This window comes from Anguilla rostrata, chromosome 14 (genome assembly GCF_018555375.3).
Source record: "Anguilla rostrata isolate EN2019 chromosome 14, ASM1855537v3, whole genome shotgun sequence".
Lineage (NCBI taxonomy): Eukaryota > Metazoa > Chordata > Actinopteri > Anguilliformes > Anguillidae > Anguilla > Anguilla rostrata.
Genome location: NC_057946.1, coordinates 13,985,917 through 14,011,029, shown reverse-complemented (window position 1 = coordinate 14,011,029; position 25,113 = coordinate 13,985,917). Strand labels below are relative to the sequence as shown.

The 25,113-nt window shown below is 44.0% G+C and overlaps 2 protein-coding genes across 7 annotated transcripts in view; both read right to left on the bottom strand.

Annotated features, from left to right (window-relative positions):
* Nucleotides 1-787: 787 nt before the first annotated feature.
* On the bottom strand, nt 788-12,170 carry tpst2 (tyrosylprotein sulfotransferase 2). 5 transcript variants are annotated; one of them, XM_064307925.1, is made up of 7 exons: nt 12,035-12,170; nt 11,639-11,701; nt 6,365-6,940; nt 5,896-6,213; nt 5,158-5,356; nt 4,273-4,323; nt 788-3,054 (listed from the first exon to the last, which is right to left on the bottom strand). In XM_064307925.1, the coding sequence occupies exons 3-7, from the start codon at nt 6,859-6,861 to the stop codon at nt 3,022-3,024; spliced, it is 1,098 nt and encodes a 365-aa protein (XP_064163995.1). In that variant the 5' UTR covers nt 6,862-6,940; nt 11,639-11,701; nt 12,035-12,170; the 3' UTR covers nt 788-3,021. The 5 variants fall into 5 exon arrangements, with proteins under 5 accessions (XP_064163995.1, XP_064163998.1, XP_064163997.1 ...); XM_064307928.1 differs by having other exon boundaries at nt 6,365-6,935; XM_064307927.1 differs by lacking the exon at nt 11,639-11,701 and having other exon boundaries at nt 12,035-12,165.
* A 522-nt stretch (nt 12,171-12,692) lies between these two features.
* LOC135239330 (seizure 6-like protein) overlaps nt 12,693-25,113 on the bottom strand; it is a 41,681-nt gene continuing 29,260 nt past the window's right edge. The window contains exons 9-17 of one of the 2 annotated variants that reach the window (XM_064307918.1): nt 24,719-24,857; nt 23,424-23,620; nt 20,449-20,643; nt 19,697-19,888; nt 17,574-17,768; nt 16,683-16,718; nt 15,622-15,736; nt 14,486-14,591; nt 12,693-13,974 (exon numbers count right to left, since the gene is read on the bottom strand). In XM_064307918.1, the coding sequence (XP_064163988.1) occupies nt 13,945-13,974; nt 14,486-14,591; nt 15,622-15,736; nt 16,683-16,718; nt 17,574-17,768; nt 19,697-19,888; nt 20,449-20,643; nt 23,424-23,620; nt 24,719-24,857 (1,205 nt within the window). In that variant the 3' untranslated portion in view covers nt 12,693-13,944. The remainder of the gene's footprint in view (nt 13,975-14,485; nt 14,592-15,621; nt 15,737-16,682; nt 16,719-17,573; nt 17,769-19,696; nt 19,889-20,448; nt 20,644-23,423; nt 23,621-24,718; nt 24,858-25,113) is intronic. The other variant, XM_064307919.1, reaches the window with a different exon arrangement.

Below are 25,113 nucleotides of genomic sequence, written 5' to 3'. Positions count from 1 at the left end.
TTTTAAGGGGTTAAACGTTTGGCTACGTCAAAACAGAATACGGAAGTGGAAAGCAGCTAGGGTTACGCTGGATAGTGTGAGATAGTGATGAGAAAAAACACGACATTTCACAGAACACAACAACATTTCACAAAACACAATAACATTTTAGAAAATATAACGACATGTTGTGAAATGTCGTGTTTTCTAAAATGTCGTTGTGTTTTGTGAAATGTTATTGTGTTTTGTGAAATGTCGTGTTTTGTGAAATGTTGTCGTGTTTTGTGAAATGTCGTTGTGTTTTGTGAAATGTCGTGTTTTCTGAAATGTGTTTTGAGAAATGTTGTTGTGTTTTCTGAAAATGTCGTTGTTTTGAGCCTCAGGGCCACCGTAATAATGCCCACCCTTGGACCAATCAGAATCAAGTATTCAGCCAATAGTTTGATATAGTCACCTATGGTGGTATATTGCATATTGCAGCGTAATACCAGCAGGTATGGTCTTTGGTCAAGGCCAGATATTTCTTAATTTTTGGTTTGACTAAAACAGACCAAGCTACATTGGGATCATTACTAAAAGTACAAAATGAGAATCTACATAGGCAAAGTCCAAGAAAGAGTTTGAAGGTGGATAAACCTTTTTATGCATTAAGGGCCAACTGCAAACTAATTTCTCTTTTGAAGATACATTACTCTCTTGAAGATGACCTGGGAAAAATATACATCACGTAAGAGAAAATGAAAAGTGTTTTTCTTTTTGTATGGACATTTCTGTAAATGAAACCAAAGCAAAGAAACGTCAAAGACACTTTTACATTTAAAAAAATTATTTTAATGAATGTATTTCACAAGTGAACCTGTGAGAGAGTACAAGTAAACAGAAGAATGTATAAAGACCTGATAAGTGCTTTCACTGACTCATTTGCACACAATATCTCACTCGCTCTCTCTCTCACACACTCACACTCTTCTTGTGCATTTAAACCAGCCATCCTTTTGTTGCTGTAGGTCCAAGGATGGTCAAGCTGGCATTTGTGATTTTGTGAGGGAATAAACACATTAAAAAAAAAAAAAAAAAAAGCAACCAAGGTTTCACTAGCCAGTCAAGTACTTATGCCTCTCAAATCCATCCCCACAACCACCTGAAATGCTTATTGTTGAAGGCTATCCTGTGGCACGTCCAATTACAGCACTCAGTCTAAGCGCCATCGGTAGGATGGTGCAAGATTGGGCATAACATTATTCAGCGAGGGAAGGTGTCGGTCAGCAGGATTTCCCGGGCTCTCTGAACAAAAGCAACTTGTCTTGGTGTTTGCGGTCTGCCTGTGCCAGCTACACAAGCAATGCAGTCCACCAGCAAATTGGCTATGCAGCAGCTGAGCTGACTAATTCAGTCAATGCACGTGCTAGTCAATGCTGTTCAAAAATAAATGGGTTATATTGCAGTGATGAGAAGCATATAAAGTATGACTGGTTATTTCAAATTGGGGGGAAAAAGTAAAATTGGAGGGGGGAGATAAAATCTTTAAAAATGCAGACTATTGTAAGTGTGGTTTAAATCAAATGAAGCTGTTCATTTCTATATTGCTTTTTTGTGAAGGAATAAATTAAAAAGAGCATCATTGTGCAGATTACTTCAAGAGAAACAACAGTCAACTAGAATCCAAAATTGCTGGCTTTCAAGGTGAAACTGATTCGTGCTCTCATCTCTATGAAGAAGTGAATCTGGGTGAAAATATGTTCTAAATGATTGGTCCACACTGTGCAGCTGGTGAATGAGTACAGTGATCATAGGCTGCTCCGATGTTTTTCTTATGCATAATGGAGGAAAGCACTCCCATAAACTTCATCCACAATCGCACACTTATTACAAAGAATTTTTCATGTGATGGGAGTCATTATTGTCATATTATAATTGCAAAAAATAACCTGTCCTTACACTGAAAATAGGAGGGATTGCAGGTCTTCGTCGTTGAATTCTGAATTATTTTTTAAAGAATGTGTCTCTAAAATTAATCTAAATAAATATTTATGCAAATGTGTCATATATTGCCATATTTCACAAACTGTTACTTCACAGGGACATGATTAGCAAATTATTCACCTCCAAACAAAAACATTTAGATCTATTTTTTAGGAGCACATTTGGGGTTATTACAAGTAAGAAAAAAAAGGTCTTCCCAGTGCTATCCTGCATTTTTTTCTTGTTTTAAAGTTAAATTGTACAGACACAAACTGCACGACAGAGCTCACATAAAAGCATACGAACCAACCATCTACAGTACAAGGAGAGCCACTCTTCCAGAGCTCAATTTCCCCAGTGAAATTGGGAGGAGAGGGCTGTATGTTAGTGCATACGTTTCCATCCACCACAACAGCTCGTCAAGGCACGCACATTTTCAGGCATTTAGCACATCAACCTCCTTATCTCTGTCACTCTCAGAGTTAAACTTTGACTGTCGTCTCTAAGCTCCACGCACTTGCACAGTCTACAAATTTTACCCTTGGAAAGAGTGAGTAATGACAGACAGCACAGAGAAGGGATAAAAAGATAAAAAGACGGATGTTTGCTAAGGAGTGGGTGGGGTGAAGAAGTGCCAGAGGGATGTCTAGGGGGCGAGTCCAGTTGATTTTAGCAATGAAAGTTAGTTAAGCCTATACCAAGATGCAGTCCAACACTCTACACACTTGGGCATATGCCTTCGTGTAGTAGTCACTTCTCTTCTATCAAACCACCAGTATTAATTACAAAGAAGAGTGGCAGACATGCTGCAAGCAGAACACAAATGGAAAAGGTGAGGAAGATTAAGTTCAAGAGATCTGCTGAAGGAATTGCCCTAAATGACGTCAGTGTACAAAACAAATATAAAAACAAAAGAATAGTCTCCAGAACCTTCCACCCTTTTGTACCACAACTGGGGTGGCCTCGTGCGCTAGGAGGCTGTCAGGCAGGTTTCCTGGTGTTGGGACCACTGGCGTGCACCCCTCTGAGGTGGAACGATCCAGGCTGCGATGCAGATCCATTTTGGAGGCACTGACCTGTTCAACCCTCTGTATCAGAGCCATTGATGAACACCTTAAATGAAGAAAGAGTGGCTTACAACATACAAGTCCATATTGACACAGATATGTCCACCTTTTAACCTTTTACACTTGCGACTTAAAGTGCCATATCCTCAGTCTTCCTCCTGCATCTTCTATGACACTTTGACAACGTTATGCCGCAGGTCTATGAACTCACTACAAACTCTGCTGATGACCTGGCATCATCTCTGGTTGTTGCCTCAACCTTTATGTACCTTTTTAGCTCATTGTGAATGGCTGTGCTAGATGGCTAAATTTAAATGTAGGCTACCAGTGTACTCAATTCTCATCTGCAGCGACTACCCAGGGAATGAAAGTTGGTGGGAAATGAATGCAAGAGATGGAGTAGCCAATCAGATGTAAGGGGATGATTAGGTTGCCAAGTGTAAAGAACCAAGTTTAAACCGGGGTATATATTTTGTCCAGAGAAATTTAGTCTCCCATCCAGGCATCAACCAAATCACCATCTGCTTCGCTTCAGCGGTTTTAATTAAGATGGCTACGTGGTCTGCACTGTAAAATTGGTCTGCACTCTTTTTTCTATTTTATTTTTATTTGCAACAGGGGGAAAAAAACAAACATTTTCATCAGTGTGTCAAGAAAATATCTTTGAGAATTGAGTATACGCACCAACCAACTTATTACAAGTTGGGAGAGTGCGGTGGTCCATTTTTAATTAACTCCATAGTGGTACTGCCATCGTCATAAAGCTGGGCTGGCGTGGTTGACCATGCATCTCCTGAAGGTATGTGGTGTATTTAACAGGGGAATAATACATATGAACATTGGATATGGCGGTTTCCCTTTCATCCCAGCCAGACACACACGTTTCCGTATTAAGATTTCTTAAAATGGCATTGGATTGTATGCATTTGTGATTTGTATCATGGATCTAGGCTGACATAGGTAACTTTCATTTAATGCTTAGTGATGTTTCATAAACACTCACTAGTCTAGGAATGTTGATAGCCAGACCTTGCAGTGTGGCTCACGTAACTCACATAACTCAGGTGCATGCACTTTCGTTCTCTTATGTTGCTGGGGATAATGAGCTAAATGATTGCAATATGATGATGAAATGCAATGTAATCTGAACAAGGATTCAAACACTGTGCATGGGGTAAGACTCGGCAACATGCAACCTGACAGAGCGGTTGCCCATTTCCTCTCGTCTATTTAGAGGACTATTAATTGATTTCTGCACACTTACTGGTGGCTGTCCTTTCAAATTAGCTGGGGTTTTGAAGTCTCCTTTCATTACCTACAAAGAAAGAAGGGCGGAGGACAGAGAACTATAAACATCACATTCACATACATACTGTCCTTTCCCGTTTAGAAAACGTTACTGTAGCATTCGGTCAGGTGGAACAGATTCGGCTTGGTCACGCCTACTGGTGGAGAGCACACGCACCCAGGTTGCGTTAGCTAATCAGACCAGGTGCATTCTTCTCCATTGTACGTGGCTGAGACCAGGAGTGCACACCAAGAGAGCACATTTTTGTGTTTCGTTTGTGGAGCACGAAAGAAAAGGTGAAAGAGAACTGCTGCTGAAAAGCCAGCTCTGAGCAATGATCTGAAAAGCTTCCGCTTGGTTTTGGTTTCTTTTGTCTTTATTATTTTGGCTTGTTGTTTTAGTTTATTGCTTTCGCCCAGAACCCGTGAGGGGGAAGGGTGAAGGCGTTCATTTGTTTTTGTGTTGGCGTGGGTGTGCTCTCTCAGTCTCCATGTGGCAACCAACGGTGCACACCGAAACTTCTGCATCTCCCCACAATGGTGTCACACCGCCGTGTGACAATTACATTTTGGCATCTAGCAGATGCTTGAATCCAGAGCGACATACACAGATTACACTTTTTTAAACATAGAATCAATTTGCACAGCCAGATATTTTTTACTGAAGCAATTCAGGTTAAGTACCTTGGTCAAGGCTTTCACTTTAGCCTCAGTGTGCATATTCTGACTGCAAGCACGCGCATAGTGGAAAATTGGTATAGAAGAAAGTGCTTTCAGACTGTGCATGTGCATGTGTGTGCCAACACTGTGTGATTATGGTATTACACTCGTTACACAGTTTTGTGCGACTGTGAGGCCCTACCCTCTCAGTGTTGTTGACCACTGCAGGGTCTGGCTGGCCGTAGTGGGGCGGGTTTGCGTTGGGGTCGTAGCCCAGTCGGCTCAGCATTGGAGCAACCTCAGCCATGTCTGCCAAGACGTCGGCTGGAATGTGGCCCACCCAGCGAGTCAGAGCTTCTAGATTCACAGGCTTGATCACCTGATCTGTGGAGCGCTCAATGCTGTAAGAGAGAGAGGCAGGGAGGGAAGTGAGCAGTTTCTCGCAAACAGTATGCATATTAAAATGTATTCACACATTCAAAAACCCATTCTTTCTCCATCTCCATCTTGCACACGCACACACAGACCAACCAAAACCACACATGCACTTCCTCTGCATTCTCTCTCCCACACACACATACCAGCCATACTCATGCACACTTCCTGTACATTCTCTCTCTATCTCACACGCACGCACGCACACACGTTTGTATTGCCATACTTGTGAGGACTTCCCATTGACTTACATTCATTCCGTAACCTCTAACCCCAACCACTACATGCCTAAACTTAACCCTAACCCCTTAACCTAATTGTAACCCTAACCCTAAGTCCTAACCCTAAAACAGCTTCTTGGACTTGTGGGGACCAGCAAAAGGCCCCCACCTTGCATAATTTTCCTCATCTTTCTATCCTTGTGGGGACATTTGGTTCTCACAAAGATAGTAATACATGCCCGCCCACACACACACACACACACACAGCGGCACAGCCATCTCACCGGGACAGGGATACCCCCCCGGGCTGACCGATGGCGTCCTCGTGGTGGAGCACGCCCTCGTGCCAGGGCATGCCCAGGAAGCGCAGCACTCCCTGCATGGTGGCGCGGGGCTGCAGCACCAGGCTCTCGTAGCGCACGGTCAGGCAGCGGCCCGCGCCCACCTGCACGCACTGCGCCAGCATGGACTCCACCGCCCGGCTCCACTTGGTCAGGCAGTCCCGGTAGCTGGACAAATCGAACCCTGCGATGGTCACGCGCCGGGAGATCATGGAGTGTACTGCCGCTCGGCCGTCACGCAACATGAGCAGGAACTTAGAGCTGGGGGAGAGACAGCGAGAGAGGCAGAGAGAGAGGGGGAGAGAGAGAGAGAGAGAGAGAGTTCAGACAGAAATTCTACTTCACCACAAAATCACAATAACAAACCTGGAGGTAGTCAAACAGAGACGTGAATGCAAGCCGGTGGACTCACTTGGGAAAGATCTGGGACAGGTAGACGGCGCTCTTGAGGGTAAAGGGGTCCTTGTTGCAGAGTAGGGGGGCGGGCTCCCCGTGCCGGGCGATGATCTCCAGCAGGAAGGCGGAGACGGCCGAGTCCAGCACCTCCTGGCTGACTCCCGCCTCCTCCAGCCGCTGGCGCTCCTGCCCGGCCCTCCCCCAGGCCTGCCGCAGGGCCAGGAGGCGCGGGATCACCCTGGTCTCCTCCCCACAGCGGATCTCCGGGTGGGCGTCCAGCATGACCCGCATCAGCGTGGTCCCCGACCGCGGGACGCCCCCCACGAACACCAGCGGGGTGTCCTGCCCGTACCGGTACTCCGTCTGCCGCCAGTCCCTCACCAGCACCGACACGCCCCGCCCGCTCCGGCCCCGGCCCGGGCACTCCAGCGCCCGCTGGCACAGCCGTACCAGCCCGCAGGCGCCCGCCAGGCACAGGAGCCCCCACGCCACCCGCCGGGCCGACAGTCGCATCCCTGCGAGAGTCTGTGCCTCACCACAGCTCAGAGAGGGGGCGCAACTGAGCACCAAGGGGACTGGGAGTCATACTGGTCTGGGAAAGGAGCGAAACAGGGGGAGAGAGAGAGAGAGGATACAGAAGGATAGAGAGTAACAGAGGGGACAGAGTGAGACCAGGAAAGGAGGACGAGGGACACAAGACCTAAATAAAAAGAAATGCATGGTAAAAGCTGGACTGGATTTGGATTCATTTTTCTATTTGACCCATTTTTCTGATGAGACTTACTAACAAGCTGAAACACCAAGCAGCCTATGATTAACAAGCACCAGAACAGAGCAGCCAGCACCACTGTAGGCTAGTCATTTACAGCAAAGTAGATCAGATTTTGACACAAGTGATGGAATGAATATACTGTTTTAGTTAGCCATACAGTTGCCATCCCAGGGTGGGTGGCTAGATTGTCTTTGACAAGACTGGCGGAAGGCAGTTCTTCGAACGTCCCATTTAAAAAAGCCCAGTAGAGTTAGCTCAGAAGGACCCAGGCCCCAAAATCTAAATGTGAACTCTGTGAACACATGAGGCTCTGTGCTTTTCGATGTTCTTCTGAAATTGCAACCATTCCACAGGTCCCCTGCCGGGCAAAGGCAATATCCCAGTTTCCAGGTCACCCATACCGAGAGGAGACTCACATGCCAGAGGAAGACATGTGTGTAGTCCTGTTTCAGGAGGCAGAGTATGGCAGATGTACGTGTGTGTGTGTGTGTATGTGTGCATGTATGCTTGTGCATGTATATGCGCGCGTGTGCACATGCGTGTGTATGTGTGCACATGTGCGTGTACGTATGCATGTGTGCATGTGTATGCACGTGAGGATAGAGGAGTGTGCACATAGACTGGGCAGTGCAAAGATAGGGCCCTTAGCAGGGATCACTCCAGTGTGCGGTAAGTGCGCTAGTTCCCATGAGATGCGGTTCGATTGCTCAGTCACCACAAACACTAAATTACAGCCCACCATGGACAGATGGGGGAAGATCCAGTTTCACACAACGGCGCTAACTGCAGACCGGCAGCACAACCCACACATGCAGCCGTCGGTGCCTGGGCCGAACAACCCAACACAAACGAAACACACAGCCAGGCCCAGTGGGCCCACGGCACAGATACAAATCAGAAAGAGAATATGGGGGAAAATGGCCGTGAGAAAACTAGCATGTTTCGGAACTGAAAAAACCACTGGGACCATTTCCCCTGAAAGCTCTACTTCCTCTCCAAGCAGCCTACAGCCGACAGGAAGAATGTCCAACGACCCCTAATACTGTAAATTTAGTCACTACACAACTGCCCAGAGTAACACTAAAACTGAAAAGCTTACCGTCCCACTGGCCCAGTACACTGTGGTATTACTTTTCTTTGTGGAGATGTAGAGGGACGTAAGTTAAAAAGTATCTTGAAAAATTTACTTACTGAAGCTGGGTGTTAAGAGCTGTTGGAACAAAAGTTCAGTGACCTTTGTAAATTGTCCGTAGACCATTTCCATGCATCTGCATCAGACTAGTCCATACTGCACGTTACTTTTAAATAAAGTTCATACATTTAACTTGTGGAGTTGGTTACAGGCAGACAGAGGAGAAAGAGATGTGGGAAGAGAAGGAGACAGATAATTAGAAGCAGAGAGAGAGAGAAAGAGAACGAAACAGGAGGGAACAGCAGAAGGGTGAGCTCATTCCAGCAGTGACTTGCTTTTTGAACTTTGACCATTGCCCTGACAGAACTCTCTCCACCAAGTTCAAGACGTGACATATGCTGGACATATGCTGGAGATTAGCGTGTGTCAGAAATAGCCTACAACAGGGATACATTTGTAATAAGAATCTTCAGAAGAGAGAGAATAACTAACGGGAATGAAAAAGACAGAATGTGTCCAGAAAGCACGAGGGAGACTTAGAACAAAGAAGGTGGGGGAGATCAGAGATAGCGAAAGTGACAGTTCTCACTCGGAACAGGAAGCTGCTATGTGGGCAGAAAGGTACAGAAGGTGGCAGAGCACAGGGTACGAAAGGAGGCAGTAAAAAGAGGGAAGAAGAAGGATAAGACCAATGAAACTGCATTCACCAGAGCACCCATCCGTCACCACAGACAGCAAACAAGGTTGCAAAATGGATTTGCCGATAGAAACTACAAGTCCCATCATGCCCCATATGACTACACTTATAGGCCAAACCACAGCAGTGATTTCATTGCCACATTGTTTATTTGCCTCACAGGCACAATGTATGCTACATGTATAAACTTTACAGAGAGGGATATTTGCTGAAGCGACGTGGTTAGAATACTGTGCTTCGCTTGAGGTAAGAAAGGGAAAGCAATCTTTGGATTAAAAAGCCACATCTCCTTAATCGCTTTGCTGCACAGCTGCCTGGGTCGCTGGCAAAGGAGGCTGGCAGTACCCCTGTCTGGCTTGGCCTCGAACTTCTAAAATTCAAAGGAGGGCATCTAAGACAGAGGAGCAGCTCATTGCAGATCATAGCCAGGTGGTAGGGTGTTCAAATCCCACACAGATCACCAAAAATGTGCCCTGCTTTAAAAATGGTTTATTAAAAAGCCGTCTTACAATCTGCCTCTGCTCAGAGACTCGCAAATTCTGAATAACTAAAATCCACTTGGCTGTCACCTTCTTAAAATTGCTTACAGAACTGGCAAGTTCAGACGGCAGTACCGTCATTTCTCAGGTTACACCTCCCCCTCCTGAACATATACAACGTAAAGTAAGAAAAAGGCCCGAAAAGAGCACTTAGTGAAAACAAAGAATACAAACGGCTCAATCCATCTCAAGGACTGCATTTCTATTTAACACTTGCATTTATGCATTTAGCAGAGGTTCTTAGCCACAGCAACTCACACAAATGCATACAAAACAAAGTTAAGCAAAATGCAGAGACAGTAACAAGCTATCAGTGTCACCGTCAATAGTCATTAAATAAACTTATAGCATACAGTAATGTTAATGGCCATAGGAGGTGCAAGAGAAATTGAGCGTATGTGACTGTGCTTTAAGTAGCAAATGGATTTGAGGGTCCAGTCTTAAACGTAGCATAAACTGGGCTGAGTATGCAACCCATAACAAATGCTCAAAGTTCAGGGTTGGTTGGTCCCAAGATCTAGTTTTGAACAGAGGAGATTCCAGCCAACATCAACAGATAAGACCGTGTCTTCACTCTACTAAACTGCTGAAGTAAATAAAATGATAGTACTACAGCAGTGAACAGGCTGGAATTAATACTGACACACACTGCTGCATTGTTTACGCCACTTGAAAATAATAACAATTGTTGGTTTGTTAGGCTAACTTTACATGTATTAATTACAAATGGCCCTTCTGTGCCTTCTTGGCAACATACTTTTATTTTCCTGGGAATAACACTGACAGTCTCATCTTTCGTACATTGCTCTGGATAACAGTGTCTGCTAAGTTAATGTAATGTAACTGGGTTGGGTGGGTTAGAGGACTCTGCTTTAGCACTCAGGGTCAAGAGTGGGCAACTCCATGCAGTGACCATCTACCCTAATACCTGTAAGCCCAGAGACAGGTGTCACAAGGATGAACCATGATTAATCCAATTTTACACATTTTCTTATCATTTGTCTGGAATTATAATCCAGACAAACCAAATCTGAGATGCTCAGTCTGGGTTGACGGAGTATTATGATTCATTCACAGACCGTACACATTCACGTGCACGTTCCCCATAAAGATTGACTGAATTTCTTTTCTCTTTTTTAACTTTTAAAAGAAGATTCATTTTCAGACATTTGCAATGACTGTACAAATGTGTTACCATTAAACATGTCAGACAAACCAAACTCTAGCCCCCCCACCCCCCACCATACACACACCACTGCCAGCATTATCCCACACTACGATCTTCATTCATCTGGCTCATAAGGAAGAGGCAAGCTTTGAGCTCTGGGTTTTGACCTTGTCTGGTGAAATGACATTTGGGAGATAAGGCCTTGTTTAGACAAGTGCTGCTGATGTCTGTCTTTCTGGGTCGCTCTGTAGTGTCAGATCAATCAGCTACTTCCTGACAGTCTATACTAAAACCCTTCAATCATTATCAGACAAGAACTCAGGTTTGCTGTGTGTGTGCGTTTTCTTCAGAAGGTACTCATGTGGATTACATTCGTCTATATCTTAACTGGATGTGGTGACAATGACAGCAACACAATACAAGGACCGTCAGTATAGATTAAAATTCCATGCTTCATCAAATGTGTGCAATTCTAGCTTATGTCTGCCAAGTACTTCAGTCCCTCGGTGTCTATGAAATTGTCTGCAGAATCATCAGACCGTAGTCAGACCATGCTGATAACGGCTCAGTAGTCTGCCACACGATATAACGAAGCACGAGAAACCAGGTACGAAACCGAAGAAAATAAACTGACCTTCAAAGCAACCGAAGATGTTATTGGCGCACATGCCCCAGATAAAATGCGCCAAACAATCACCACGTAACATTTTTGGCTAACCGTTAACGGGCGGATATATGGACTAAAATATTTTACCACTTCCACAAATGTCGTGCAAGCCTTGAGGTAACTGGCTACAGTTCCAGTTAGCACCGACGCGAACCATGACGATTAATCCATTTATCTTAAAGAAAACGAAAAATTGTACATAAATATGTTCACATGAGAGAAACGATTTAAGTTACTAAAAGATATATCCCATCTGATTGCCTGTCAAATGACAACATACGCATTAAGGCTTATTACAGAAATGCTGCACTTTACCTGTCTAGTTTAGGTGGACTGACATCCGTACAAGCTGCGCCGCTGGTTCATCTGTATCCTCAGCTGAAAGCGGCAATAATGATGAATGTAAAAACAGTGCACCTTGTCGTTCTGGGGTTAGCTTCGACCTCTCTGCCAGCGCAAGGGAGAGTTTGAATGAAGCTTCGTGCGAAGTAACACCAATTGTGTACGTGTGCGTGTGTTTCAGCTGAAACGTCGCCATCGACCAGAAAGCAGAACTGTCTCTGGATACTGCAAACGTTAGATACCAAAGCTAATTGTGCAAGAGACCGCAAAAATCATCCAGCACTCTCTCAGACCTGTATAAATCAGTATAGGGTAACGTACTATGTTAACGATACTGCAAGCAAAAAAATACGCAAAGGATACACTTACAATCTCTCCGTTCCTTGCATTAGTACCCCACTTAACAGCTTGCCTGGGCGTCAATACTATGCATAAAGCCACACGATCTACACAACAAAAATACGGTACTCTCGGCTTCTATGCAAATTAAATAGGTGGAGTTATGCCTCACAAGTAGTGTGACGTAAGACACCAAAGCCCGTTTTTGTTGGATGTTGCTTAGACGGAAGTGGAAACTTGTGTCAATTTACTCAAATAAGCTTATCTTGCATTTTCGATCTTTCAACTGAAAATTGAAGGTAAGTTATTAGTTGGGAACACTTGCACCATTTTATAACCCACGTAAACGCCACGCTGCCAGGTGTTGTGTAAAAGTAGAAATTTCCCTTTGTTAATGGCTGATGAATTTCCCGCATTTAAAAAGTCCGATTGTTTTCAGTGTTGTACAAATAGTACTTTGTGGCGTTATCCAATGGAAGTCCCTTGTGCAATATCTTGCTGTAGATTAAATGTTTGTTTTGCACTTTAGAATCCCCAAACTGATAATCGTTAAAATAGGCTAATATTTCTCATATTTACAGTCTATAACATCCTATTTTAAAACAATTGGCACAGCTCACGTGCTTTGACAAAAAATGAGTGATTGGTCCTGTTTTATATCAATACAAAAATTAAAAGAATCCACAGATGTTTTTAAAAAGATTTATTTTTTATTTTGTTTTACCATTTATTTAGGGAAATCTGTAACATGTCCCTGCTGAAAATTACATTTTACACCAGCCTAAACTGGTCAAATTGGTTTAGAATGTGTTTTTCTACACCTTTAGCTGGTCGACCAGCTATGTAGTCAGCTAGTCCACCAGTTTGATCACCAACTTACTTTATCAGCTTAACCAGCTTTGACCAGGCACAGATCAGCTATGACCAGCAAGAAGTGTCTAAATCACAGCTTAAACCATTTTAAACCATTTTAGAATCTCAGCTGGATTTTGCTGGAATTTTCAACAGAAGTTTTTCTTGTTTTAAATGAAAATGTACATTACTTGGCATAAAACATCACACATACATCAAAATAAATACTTCATCTGTTTTTTTTTTTTCGTTTTTTTTCAGTTGCATGGGGAGGGGGGAAAGGGGAATCAGATACTACAATATAACCTGTACTAAAACGGTCCAAGTACAAAGCTGTAAAAATGAGAGCAGGCAGGGAGGGTGGGGTGGGGTGGAGGGGGGGGGCACACAGATAAACAACTTTTTTTTTCTGGCTGCCTGTGTGCCTGTCACCGTTAGACACTCAGGTAATGCCAGTTCCCCCTACTCTGTAAATCCCAGACTCAGGGATTTCTCCATCAGACAGACTTGCGACATGCGGCGGTTGCTTTTGTCAGCACTCTTGCTGTTTGCGCTGGTGCTGAGCGTGTGGCCGCTGCATCGACATATTCCTCTGTCTCAGTGTTAACTCTCTTTCTCTATCAGTCTATGGGACGGGCGGTACCTGTAGATTAAGAACTGAGTTTGGAACGCTCTGTTGGGGCACTTTGCTTATCGCCCTCTGTTTTCCTGTGGACTGCTCTCCTCTCTTTATTTTGAATCAGTCCACTCCTATCTATCTTCATCTCCTTCCTCCACCTGCCCCCTCCTGTCCCACCCCTCCCAGTGTAGATGCGCGTAGCCCCTCCTCTTTTCCTCCACGCAGTCGTGTCTCTTTCTCTCTTCGGACCCCAGCTCCATGAGCCCTGCGGTAGCTGCAGCTGTCGTGTGCATGGCGGGCAGATTCATGAGTGGGGTTAGAGTGAGGTGTATGGGGTGGGTGGGGATTTTGGGGGGCATTGGGGGCATTTGGAGGGAGGGGTATTTGACAGGATATTTACATAGAATCCTTTTTTGTGAGGGTTTGGGGGCTGGGTCAGGGTTCATTCCCTTAGGGGTGAAGGGATTCCTCATATTGACACCTCGTATTCCCTTGTGTCCTGGAAGAGAAAGTTTGAGAGGAAGAGCAGAGAAAGGGACCAAAGGAAAGAGAGGATGAAGGAAGGAGAGAGATAAAGATTAGTGCAATTGCACAGCTTTTGCTTTTGCATTGCTTTTGTAATCAGTCAGAAATGTTTTATTATTGTGTCCATGTTTTTGCTTATCTGAATGGGTGCCTGCATTTATACGCTCCTAGTACTTCCATCTTCTGGTGATAATGCGTGGGAGCTTGTGTGTGAGTACTGGGTCTTCAGCAAAGCAATTTGACAAAAGTGATAATATGTAAATGCTTTCCTTGAACTTTATAGTTAAATTTTGGCTTAGAAAAGGTAGAAACAGAGAGAGAGGGGAACTGCGAGACAGAAATACAGAGTGAAGAGAGAAAGAGTGAGCAATAGTAATAGAGAGAATGGTGGAGATGGTGTAGAGAGAGAAAATGATCACAGGCAGCCTATGTCACCAGTGATCATACTCCTCTGGTTGAAACAGTGCTGTAGAAAAGGCTCTCACCCCCCCAGTCTCGTAGAGGGGGTTGTCAAACTCAGTTTCCACAGTGATCTGGCTGTAAGGATGGGGGTACATCAGGGGCAGCCGCAGGTTGGAGTGATAGCGACACCTGGACAAGGATGGAAAGACCATGTATGAGAGCAAGAGCCAGTCTGACATGGCAGGTCTACAGCAATTCTCAGTGTTAAATAAACTCTGGCTGAGTTCATTCAATTGTAACAGAGTGCGTGCGAGTCCAAGAGAAACAACACAAACAACTGTTGAAGTTGACACACCCTCCGATTAACCCAAATTCAGCAGGTTAACATTCCTGTTTTATTTTTTTTAAATTTGATTTAACCTTTATTTAACAAGGAAAAAACCCCATTGAGATAAAAATTTCTTTTGCGAGGAGGACCTGACATAAAACACAAAGATACACAGTTACACAAGATAGTAGACAAACAAGTTACAAACATCAAATGGAGACATTTATTTGTAAAACACCATCTAAGATCTTTTGCAGAGAATTATAAAAAAAATATGTTGTATATTTTGTCTAACAACAGGCTAATGTGCATGATTCCAAATTGGGGATAAAAAGGGGATATAGCAATTAAAACGGAAGGTTCTGAGAAAATAACCCCCACCCCCACCCCCTCAAATTATGTATGAACTACATGTACTGTATGTGTGTAGGGTACAGAAATACCGAGCACTGACACAGACTGTCACGTTGTCTTGAGGCACAGGGAGTGACTCACAAAGACACACAGAATTTCAGAAAGTCCCAGTTTAGTTACAGCTTTTCCCATGAGATAAAAAGCAAGGTTTGGCTTGTAACTCTATATATAGTATATAATTCTGACTATATCCAGTTACAGGGCTCAGGCATAAGTCAGGTATTGGTCAGTTCAGAGTTTACCAAATCAGAGCATGTGTAACAACAGATCTTGAGTATAAATCACACTTCAGTCACGGTGCTCTGCATAACATATTGTATAAACTATATACAGTGAGCTCCACAAAGTTTGGGAAAAACACTTTTTTTCTTGATTTGACTGTACTCCACAATTTTAGATTTGTAATCAAACGTTTCACATGTGTTTTTATATACAGCTACACCTCAGAGAACGCAGGTATAGCTGTAGGGCACTGACCTTGTGACGTAGACGTAAGCTCCCCCTAACAGGACAGACAGCAGGAGCACCAGGATGAATATGGCCAGAGCCATGTTCCCTCCATCCAGAGAGGAGTCTGCTGCGGCCTCTGCCACTGGGAGAGAAGGAGAGAGAGAGAGAGAGAAGAGGAGGTGGAGAGAGAGAAGAGGGGTAAGAGAAGAGAGAGGCAGAGATAGAGAGGAGATGGGGAGAAAGATACAAAGAATGAACAAGAGTGGTGATACACAGAAAGAAAAGATGGAATAGAACAAGCATCCATACAAAATTAAATGTTTTTTCATTGACGCATCAACTTGAACAACCAAATTATGTGAGAATTATTTTGTTACACAAACTAAAACGCCTTTCAGTATAACTTCCACACACTGCACTTATCGCACACATGCAATCCTCACAGTTGTCAGCAACTCATGTCACTTCCTTGTTTCGGAGACGAGACAGGAGACAGAATGAATGGCACAATGAGGGAATTAATGGCAGTTTGGCAGTTTTTCCAACTTTCTGTCTGTAGGCTGATTACAGCTTTTCAAATGATAAGTTAAATGGGTGTGAACAATCATCTAAAATTTGGAGGGAGAGACAGAGAGAGACAGGGATGGCATAATGGGAGAAAGAGCAAGAAAGTGAAAGAGAAATAAAGTGAGTGAGAGAGATAAAAGAGATAGAGGGTAGAGATAGAGAGGAAACAAAAAACAACAGGGAATGTGGAGAGGAGAGAGAAAGGGGGGGAAAGAGGGCAGGGAGAGAAAGGGTGAGAGAAAGAGAGAAGCAAAGTGGTTGATAATGTTAGATGGGTGGGTGGATAATACTATTAATACTACTAATGCAGGATTGTTGTTTTTTAAGACTCTAAGAATCCATTTTAAAATGAGCTACCTGGCAATACACTGCTCAGAAACCTGTAACACCAGAATGACACAAGGGCAAAATAACAGAGAGCCTTTAAAAATGACCTTATCCTATCAGCCAGCCTGTCAGCCAGCAAAGCAGTGGCACAAGCACAGACAGAGATGGACACACAGACAGACAAACTGACTCACCCTCCAATGCATGATTGCCGAAGCAGTCGTGGTTGGCTGCAAGACAACACTGTGCATTAGTGACAATGCCTCATACTGTGAATTCACTCACACACAAGGGAAGGCCATAGTATATGCTTGTATAAATTCCTCCCTTTTTATTATTTTAACTTTTGGCTCTTTATCAGTGGAATCGCAGACTCCTATGTTGGGAGCTTGGACGTTTCAGCATGGCAGAGGGAACCTTTTGCCAGGCTCCGAGGGGTACGGAGTGAGTTTAGACACGCTGCCATTTTTCACTGCGTGTGTGAGGGGGCTGAGGGATGAACGCTGAGTCACCCCACATTATCACCCAGATTACAGCGGGACTGGGGGTTCTGTGGTCAGAAAACTGTCTTTTTTGACAAGTCAAAATGGTGAAGGAAAAGCTTGTGGGAATTTGTTAAAGTTTGGTTTGTTTGTGACCCCAACTGCTTCTGGGGTGGGAAAAAAACACCTTTCTTCCTCACAACTCCCTCTTTCTGCTACGGTTTTATGGCTTTCCCTTTTTCTCACACTGATTTCTGCTGGACAAAGCCACTCTGCCACTAGCTGACAGGGCACAGAGCCATCTGGACAGAGACACGCACCCTGGGTCCTTTCAATAACTGCCAGATGCTTTTTACTTTCTCTCCAAAGAAAAGTTTCACAAAACCCCCCATTTTAATTGAGCTCCCATGCAAATTCTCAAAGCATCTTTCTTTTTAAAACTCCCTATCTACCACTGACATCTTTATGTACCCCATTGAAGAAAAAAAAAAAAACCCAGTTTAGCGACCGTGGTCTTTCTAATTGCTGATGGAGAATAATAACGCACAGGCCCACCCCTGACCCCACCCCACATCCGACCCCTCCCAAACCTACGGGCCTCACCCCGGCAGAGTGGCAGTGGCCCGCTCCAGAAGGATGGGTTTCCCAGGATGCACTTGATGGCAATCTCCCCGATGAGCTCGTAGCCCTGGTAGCACATGAAGGTGAGCGACTCGCCGGGCAGGTACAGCCTCTTGTACAGGATCTGGTAGCCATTCTCTGGCAAGCCAGGGTTCTCACAGGACACAGAGTCCTCAGCTGACCAGCCAAGAAAGGAAAAAGGAAGGGGGCGGGGTTAAAGAGAGCCTTTGCTATGATGAGAGGAGGCAGCCTGATAGGTCACTCATTTTCTCAATGCAAACACCACGTTACTTTTCTTTCCAGTTAGTTTTTACAACAACAACAACAACAACAATTCGTTTTTACTTGGCTCAGTGGCATACATTTTTTTGTTTTACATTTACAGCCAAGCAACCGATTCTGTGACAAACCTGTCTTTCCTGTACTTTGCCGTAAGGTATGCATGCGAAGCAACTGTTTTGTGTTAGAATTCTCAGCACACATCAGCTGAGGTTGAGAGGAAGGGATTTGTTCAGCTAATAAAACTGAGGGAGTGACTTGGGGGCCGAAATTTGCCAGGACAGCAGGGTAGCTCCCTGTTCTTTTGATAAGAGCCGGGGGTCATTGGTCACTGCATGGTCTTTGCACTGGGCAGTGGTTTTTGCCAGGCTTGGAAGGAAACCTGTCTCCTACTGGCCCACAGACATTACTTCTGGCAGCAACCTGTTTTAAGTGGATCCACCAATGTACTAACCAAACGGCCCTACTTAGATTTAGCTAGAAGGTAAGAGGATATCAGAGGGTAGTGTTGTGGCTAGTGATGGAACCACAAAAGGATTTCAACTTAAAATGACAAAGATGTATATGTACAACAGCAATGGGGTAAATACCACAATTATATTATTGTACATTTACAGTAAAGTTCAGTTTCAGTCAGCTGAGGAACAGACTAAGTGAAGACCTGTTCTGGTTGCTATAGCGCCAGATTCACCATTGTGAGGTCTGATTACGATTCGTGACCAGAAATTATAAAGTAACCAAGGCAGCTACATGCGGGTGTCGCGTAGGATACTGATTTATTAAGAACAACGTCGCAAAGAGAAATTTGTTTCTTCACAACAACAAAACTGTGCATATTTCCTTCGTGTGCCCTGGCTGTGTACAGTTTTGAAACAACACGTAATTGACAGGATATTTCTGGCTTTTAGAAATAATTCAAACAATTGTTCGGACCTGGTTTTTGTTGAAACACATTTTTCTCAGAACTGCAGCTTGACAACTTTCCTGTAAACTGCTTCTCCCAACACTTTTCCCTCTTTTGGTAACAGTCGGGCAGTTAATCCTCAGCACAGTCAGGGCTATATGGCACATCACTCCCTGTCTAGATAATTCATTAATCTTAATTGTTTCCCCTTGCGGTAGCAGAGTTTTTTCTTTACTTTGCTAAATTATACAGATCCACTGACTGTTTGACTGCTTCACTCCGCGTTTTCCTTGCCTCCTAATGTCTGTGTTGTAAAGATCGATTACCCTCAACTGACTGCAGTTTAAATGCTCCTGAAAGTCCAGTTTTTTAAAAATGACCTTCGGCCACCTGTTGTGTGCCCGTCTCAGTGGTCCTGTGAGGAGACAAATTGTTTTGGGTTCCTTGCGCCTATAGTTGGGGATTGTGTCCACAGCTTGGACCCCATCACAGCTGCCTGCAGCTATAGTTTTGTTGTTGTTGCTGATGTCGATTTTTGTAAAGTAGCTGGTGCTGAGTTTCACCCTCGAGGCATGGGAGGGACGTGATTAAAAGGAATCTTGACCTCTTAAGGCACAAAATGTTACCTTTGCTACGATTACATTGATTTAACAAAATTAAACTCTGCCCAACCATTTAAATACGCTCAATGTAATACAAAATAAAATAACACTACAATTCAAAATACAATTAACAAAAAGGGAATTACCTGCTGCTGGGTATTGATTATTCAGCTAATCGGTAATGCTTTGTGCTTAGTAAGCAAAACAAAGCAGGTGGAGCCACAGTAGTGTGTAATTAAACTCGGTGTCACTCATGTGGCTGCTGGTCCCCCGGGTGGCGGTCTGTGTGTGGCCTGTCTGTTTCGTTTGCGGGCACTCACAGACGCAGTGGGGCAGGCGGGAGGTCCACACTGGGGTTCCGGGCTCGCGGCCGTAGCAGGTGAGTATGGCGCTGCCCTGCAGGACGAAGCCGGGATTGCAGCTGTACTGGATGGTGGTCCCCACCAGCAGCTTGGGGTCTGAGAGAGATCGGGTAGAGTGCTCCACGTGACCTGGGTCCGAGCAGTACATGACTGATAGAGAAAAAGAGGGGGGAAGGGAAGGAAGGGGAGAGAGAAAGAAGGATAGGAGAAGGAGAGCAATTAAGAATTGGGGGATGAAAAAATAGGGAGAGGGGATGACATAAAAGGGAGAAAGAGTTTGAATTTGAGGGAAAAAGAGAGAAGGGAGGGGGAGGTAGAGAAATTAAGAGGGGAGGGAACAAGGAGGACAGACAAAACGAGAGAAAATTAAGCAATTGGAAACGCTACACAGAGGGATCAGAGTCTCCCTGCTTCTCAGCTGGCACCTTACTGCAGTGCAGCACAGCTGCAGTCACAGTTAAAGTCAGATGAATTCAGCGGGAGGTTTAACGGAGAGGAAAGAACATCCTTGACAATGGGAAATGGGAAACTCAACGTTAGCACCTCCACAGCTAAAGGGGCTCCACTAAAGTACACACCCCAGGCGCAAGAACACACAAGATAAAAAATACTTAAATATACAGCAGCTTACAATGCTATTACTTCTGCTGTCAGTCGCTAGAAGAACAGCGCCAACACTGATAGTACCCCCAACACCCCCTGATACTCACTCTTCTCACAGAAGGGGGGCTGGGTGCTCCAGCTGAGGTCCAGCTGGCAGGTCAGTGTCTCCCTGCCGACCAGATCGTATCCAGGGTCACACTGGTAGGTGATTCGGGCCCCGCGGACCAGGGCAGTGTGGGACGTGGTCTTCCACCCATTCTGGATCTCAGGCAGGTCTGAGCATGAGTCGTTCCGGGACACCTCTGGTCCAGAAAAGAAAACAAAAGGATTCAATTCAATTCAATTCAACTTTATTTGTAACATGTACATAATACAGTGTACTGAGACATGAAGTGGCATGAAACAGAACCACAGCCAAGTGCATTGGGGTAAGAAAAATAGTTGTAGTGGTGTTGACTATTCAAATGATGACTCACTCCTTTGACGTTTCATAGGAGGGTTCCCTCCAATAACAGGACTTATGAACTCAGAAGGGCAGAGTCATGATTCAATAGCCAGCAACAATTCAGAACGTTTTGGTAAAAGAAATTTCTCACCAGTTACAAATATTTTTCCTGGTATGTCAGGCTAATTACTGTACATAATGCAGGACAGGGGGCATGACAGGGACAACCATAGTTTAAAACTACTTAAATGTATACACTATCATCAGCCTGCCAGTTGTTTAGCCTCTAGAACTGAACCACATGGTTCACTAAAGTGCTACATTTCAAAGAGGTGGATCCTGTTTAGCAAGCTGTTATTATAATGAGCTTGTGTTTAGCGAACACCTTTCCAAAAACATGTGAAAATGGAGTCATTTTAATAGCCACTTGTGCAATGTGTTTATACAATCTGACTGCATCCTAAAAATAGGCTTTTGTTTTAGACCTGTGTGTAGTATGCAAAAGCATTTATGCATAAAAATGTACACTTCCAAATAAAAAACTAAAAAAGGAATAAAACCCCCAAAAGTAGTGTGTTGCCTACCAATTATTGTTAGGTTGACAGTTTTAATTTTTGTTCCTACCTCCACCTCCCTAAGGGTGGCAAGACAACTTTACTTGTTTTCCAGTTTACAGTTTACAGATGTTAAATATTTCCATTCTGTTTATGCATTTTCTTCATATTATACGATATTTTGCTTCCTAGGCTTCTGCAGCTGCCATTGTTTCCCATCAGTCCTGACATATAAAGAGTATACTATTTTCTTGGGCATCGTACTTCAGAACTGTGTAATGATGTTGAAAAAAAAAAACAGTTTAAATCTCTCATTTGTTAAAGATTCCACTTCAAGAATTTGACCATAAAATTAATACTTTTGCCAAGAGTTTAATCATGTTGATGATTTGTTGGGTTTGAGTCTGAGACCAAATCATAAAATCATGAAATCATACTAACATGGACATTACGCTGTTAGATCTTTGCAGAATGAATGGATTTCTGAATTAATAGATGAGTTAATTTAATACCAACCAATGGTTCTCAAGTACATGCTACTAAAAATGGTTCACACTCTGGGCTAAGATGATGTAACCAGAAAATGAGGATTTATGTGTTTACATTAAACAAATGGATTGATTTCTTACCAAAATGATAACACTGCCGGCAGCAATTGTCCCTATGGGTTTTCTAATTGAAAATATACTAATCAATTATTCATATCATATTGATTGGCTTTTATGTGAGGTTGCCTCTCGCTAAGATTCCAAATGACTGAATATGTCAGAAATGGAATTTCACAAAGGAATTTTTGAAATTCAACATTTGCATTATGTTTATGCTTTCTTGACAGCCATCAAAGGTACTAGGTAATACTGTACACTGCATGCAACCAACCTGAATGCACACACATGCTTGTGTGTGTGTGTGTGTGTGTGCGTGCATGTGTATGTAAATGATTGGATATGCATCTGAGCAGGAAGCTCTCATGGGAGAGTAAGACAAATGGGATTTGAGGGAATGAGGACAGAGGGAAAAGAGGAGGGAGGGAAGAGGTAGAGCGACAGAAAGAAAGGAGTGACAGATAAAAAGAAAAATGAGAGAAATGGAAATGTTGGGCACATAAATTACACATTCTTACTTTCCTTTCTCATCCACAAAAACACATGCACATGCTCATGGCAAATGCTTTTTACCTCTCCATCTCTAACTGTAGCTCTCTCGGTATCTCCTTCTCACACCCACACACCTACACACGTGCACGCACGCACACACACACACACACCACACACACACACACACACACACACACACACACACACACACACACACACGTCATCCTGTATGCTCTCGTTTCCCTTTCTCTGTTTCCTGTGTTTCTGTTCTGAAAGCACCTCTGCTGGCCTCCTCTCCACCCTTCCCCCAAAGGCGCCCTACACATGGTAAGAACTGTGTCTTTCTATCTAACTATCTCTCTTACTCCAATTTCCTCCCACACGCACATGCACATGTGCACACGTGCACACACACACACACACACACACACATACATGCGCACACATACACACACACCACCTTAAAAATGAAATAAGAAGCCCTCCTCTCTGATAACAAGACGTATCTAGTGTTGTCAAATCATTTTAGAAAAAGAGAATATCAGATTCACCCTTTATAACGACGACTAAAGACTCACTTCTTCAGGCTGCACTTCTCCCTATCCCTCCCTACCTCCCTGTAAATGACTGTAAGCTTAGGGTTGTAACTAGGTAGCTGTTTTGTAGGTGACTTAGTTAATGCACCTGTCTTAACTACTGCTTGTATTTTTACATAGACTGCGTTGTTGCTGTTCTCGTTTGTGTTAGTGTTAATCAGTTTAACCTTCAGGGTCCAAGTTGAACTATGCGGTTGTTCCCTGCACTTGGACCGGTACTTCCCTCTAAGGTTTTCGTCATAATTGTTCCTGGTTATGGTTATACACTTTGTTGTACGTCGCTCTGGATAAGGGTGTCTGCCAAATGCCTGTAATGTAATGTAATGTATAAATCTCTCAGGTGAACAAGTTCTTCCTCTGCAGCTTGAACTATAGGACTCTCACACTCACCCATGTAGTTGATGATGAAGCCCTCTCCCTTGCCAAAGACCAGCCCGGCTGGGTCGGAGTGGAAGGTGATGGTGAGGTCCGGGGTGGAAGACGACAGCTTAAAAGGACTGGTGCCCCCTACATACTGGCCCAGGATACGGGTGGTGACCTCATCCCCATCCAGGATGGTCAGCATGTCGCTGTCACTTAGATTCAGCCTGGGGGGAAAAGCAGAGAGATCAAAGAGGGGGAAGAGTGCGGGCGTAATTTCCACTGTATATTTCGTCCCCTAAAACAGGAGGGGAGGAAAACAATATGGTAGACAGCATAAGAAATGAGCATGAGAAATGAGACAATAAAGCTAGTACAAGCAGCGTACAGGTGCCCTGTTAGCCAAAGGCATGGTTAATGTGCAGTGGGAAGGGGACATTCCAGCTGAATGAAACCCTCCATCCAGTGGTTGCATTAACTGGTCTAATTACTCCAGGTACTCCATCATTTTTCGGTGTTTGATATACAACAGCCGTTGGTGGCATTGTGAGATTGTGAGAATCTTTTGAATTGAATGTGAAGTCGAAAACGAAATGTCACACAAATTTAAATCAAAATTCACTCCTAGGGTTCTCCTAGAGTTTTCAAAATATTATAAGCCTTTGTGGCAAAAATTTATTTTGATCTGAACGACAAAACAGTATCTTATTTCATACCGCTATTTCATCCCTCTATTGTTTCAAGTGTCATAATACAATTACAAATTACATTTATTGTGTTATTATTGAGAGTTAGCATATTATGGCAAAATAGTTAGTTTTATAACAACATGTGTGAATTAGTGTAAAATGCAGATTTTGAAATGTCCTGCATTCCAAAGATGCAACATTCCATGGGCTAGCGTGACCACTGGCCTCCCTGGGAGATGCTATGGATAATGATGTGCTGCCCTGCAGTGCTCACAGACACAGTTGGTCAGTACTGGATCTGTATCAGGGGTGGGCAATGTCTCATATAGGGACAGAGAAGCAGTTGTGAGTTGTCATTAATGAGATCATTCATATGAAAATATCTCATCAAGCATGCATATTATTGAGCTAATTTAATTATTAAGAGCAGAAAATGGCATGAAATACAGAAACAGATACGGTCCTCCTAGCCCACCCCTGACCTGTAGGATACAAAACAACTGTACCCAATGTGGGGTGGATATGAGCCTCACTCAAAGATCACAAGCGAGCCCCATTAGCTGTTCAGTCTGGCTCTTTTGCTGTGTCGGTAAAGGTTTCCCGAGGTCTCCAGCAGGGGGAGGCATTGTGACTCACAGCTGTACGTCCAGCAGGACGCGCTTGTCTTCACCGGCGTGGATCCTCCAGCTGCAGTCCTCCCCTTCCCCGTACCACTCAGGCCAGTTCGGGGACAGGATGACCCCACTGGGACCGGACAAGTCCCCCCCACACAGCGCTGGGGAGGGAGGGACAGGGGGTGGAAGAGAGTTACAGAGGGGAAGGAGAACGCATGTCTGCTCTGGTTATTTCTACAGTATAGATTGCGTGTGGTGTTCTCAGCCAGCAATAGCTATCGCACCGCAGTCTCATAACAAAAAGCAAAAATACATTAAAATCTATCCTTTTACAAAATGCAAAATACATCCCATATAAATGTATCTATAAACTGCATTTTAAAATGGTGGAGCAGTAGGCTGCCTTGCTGGTGGAAA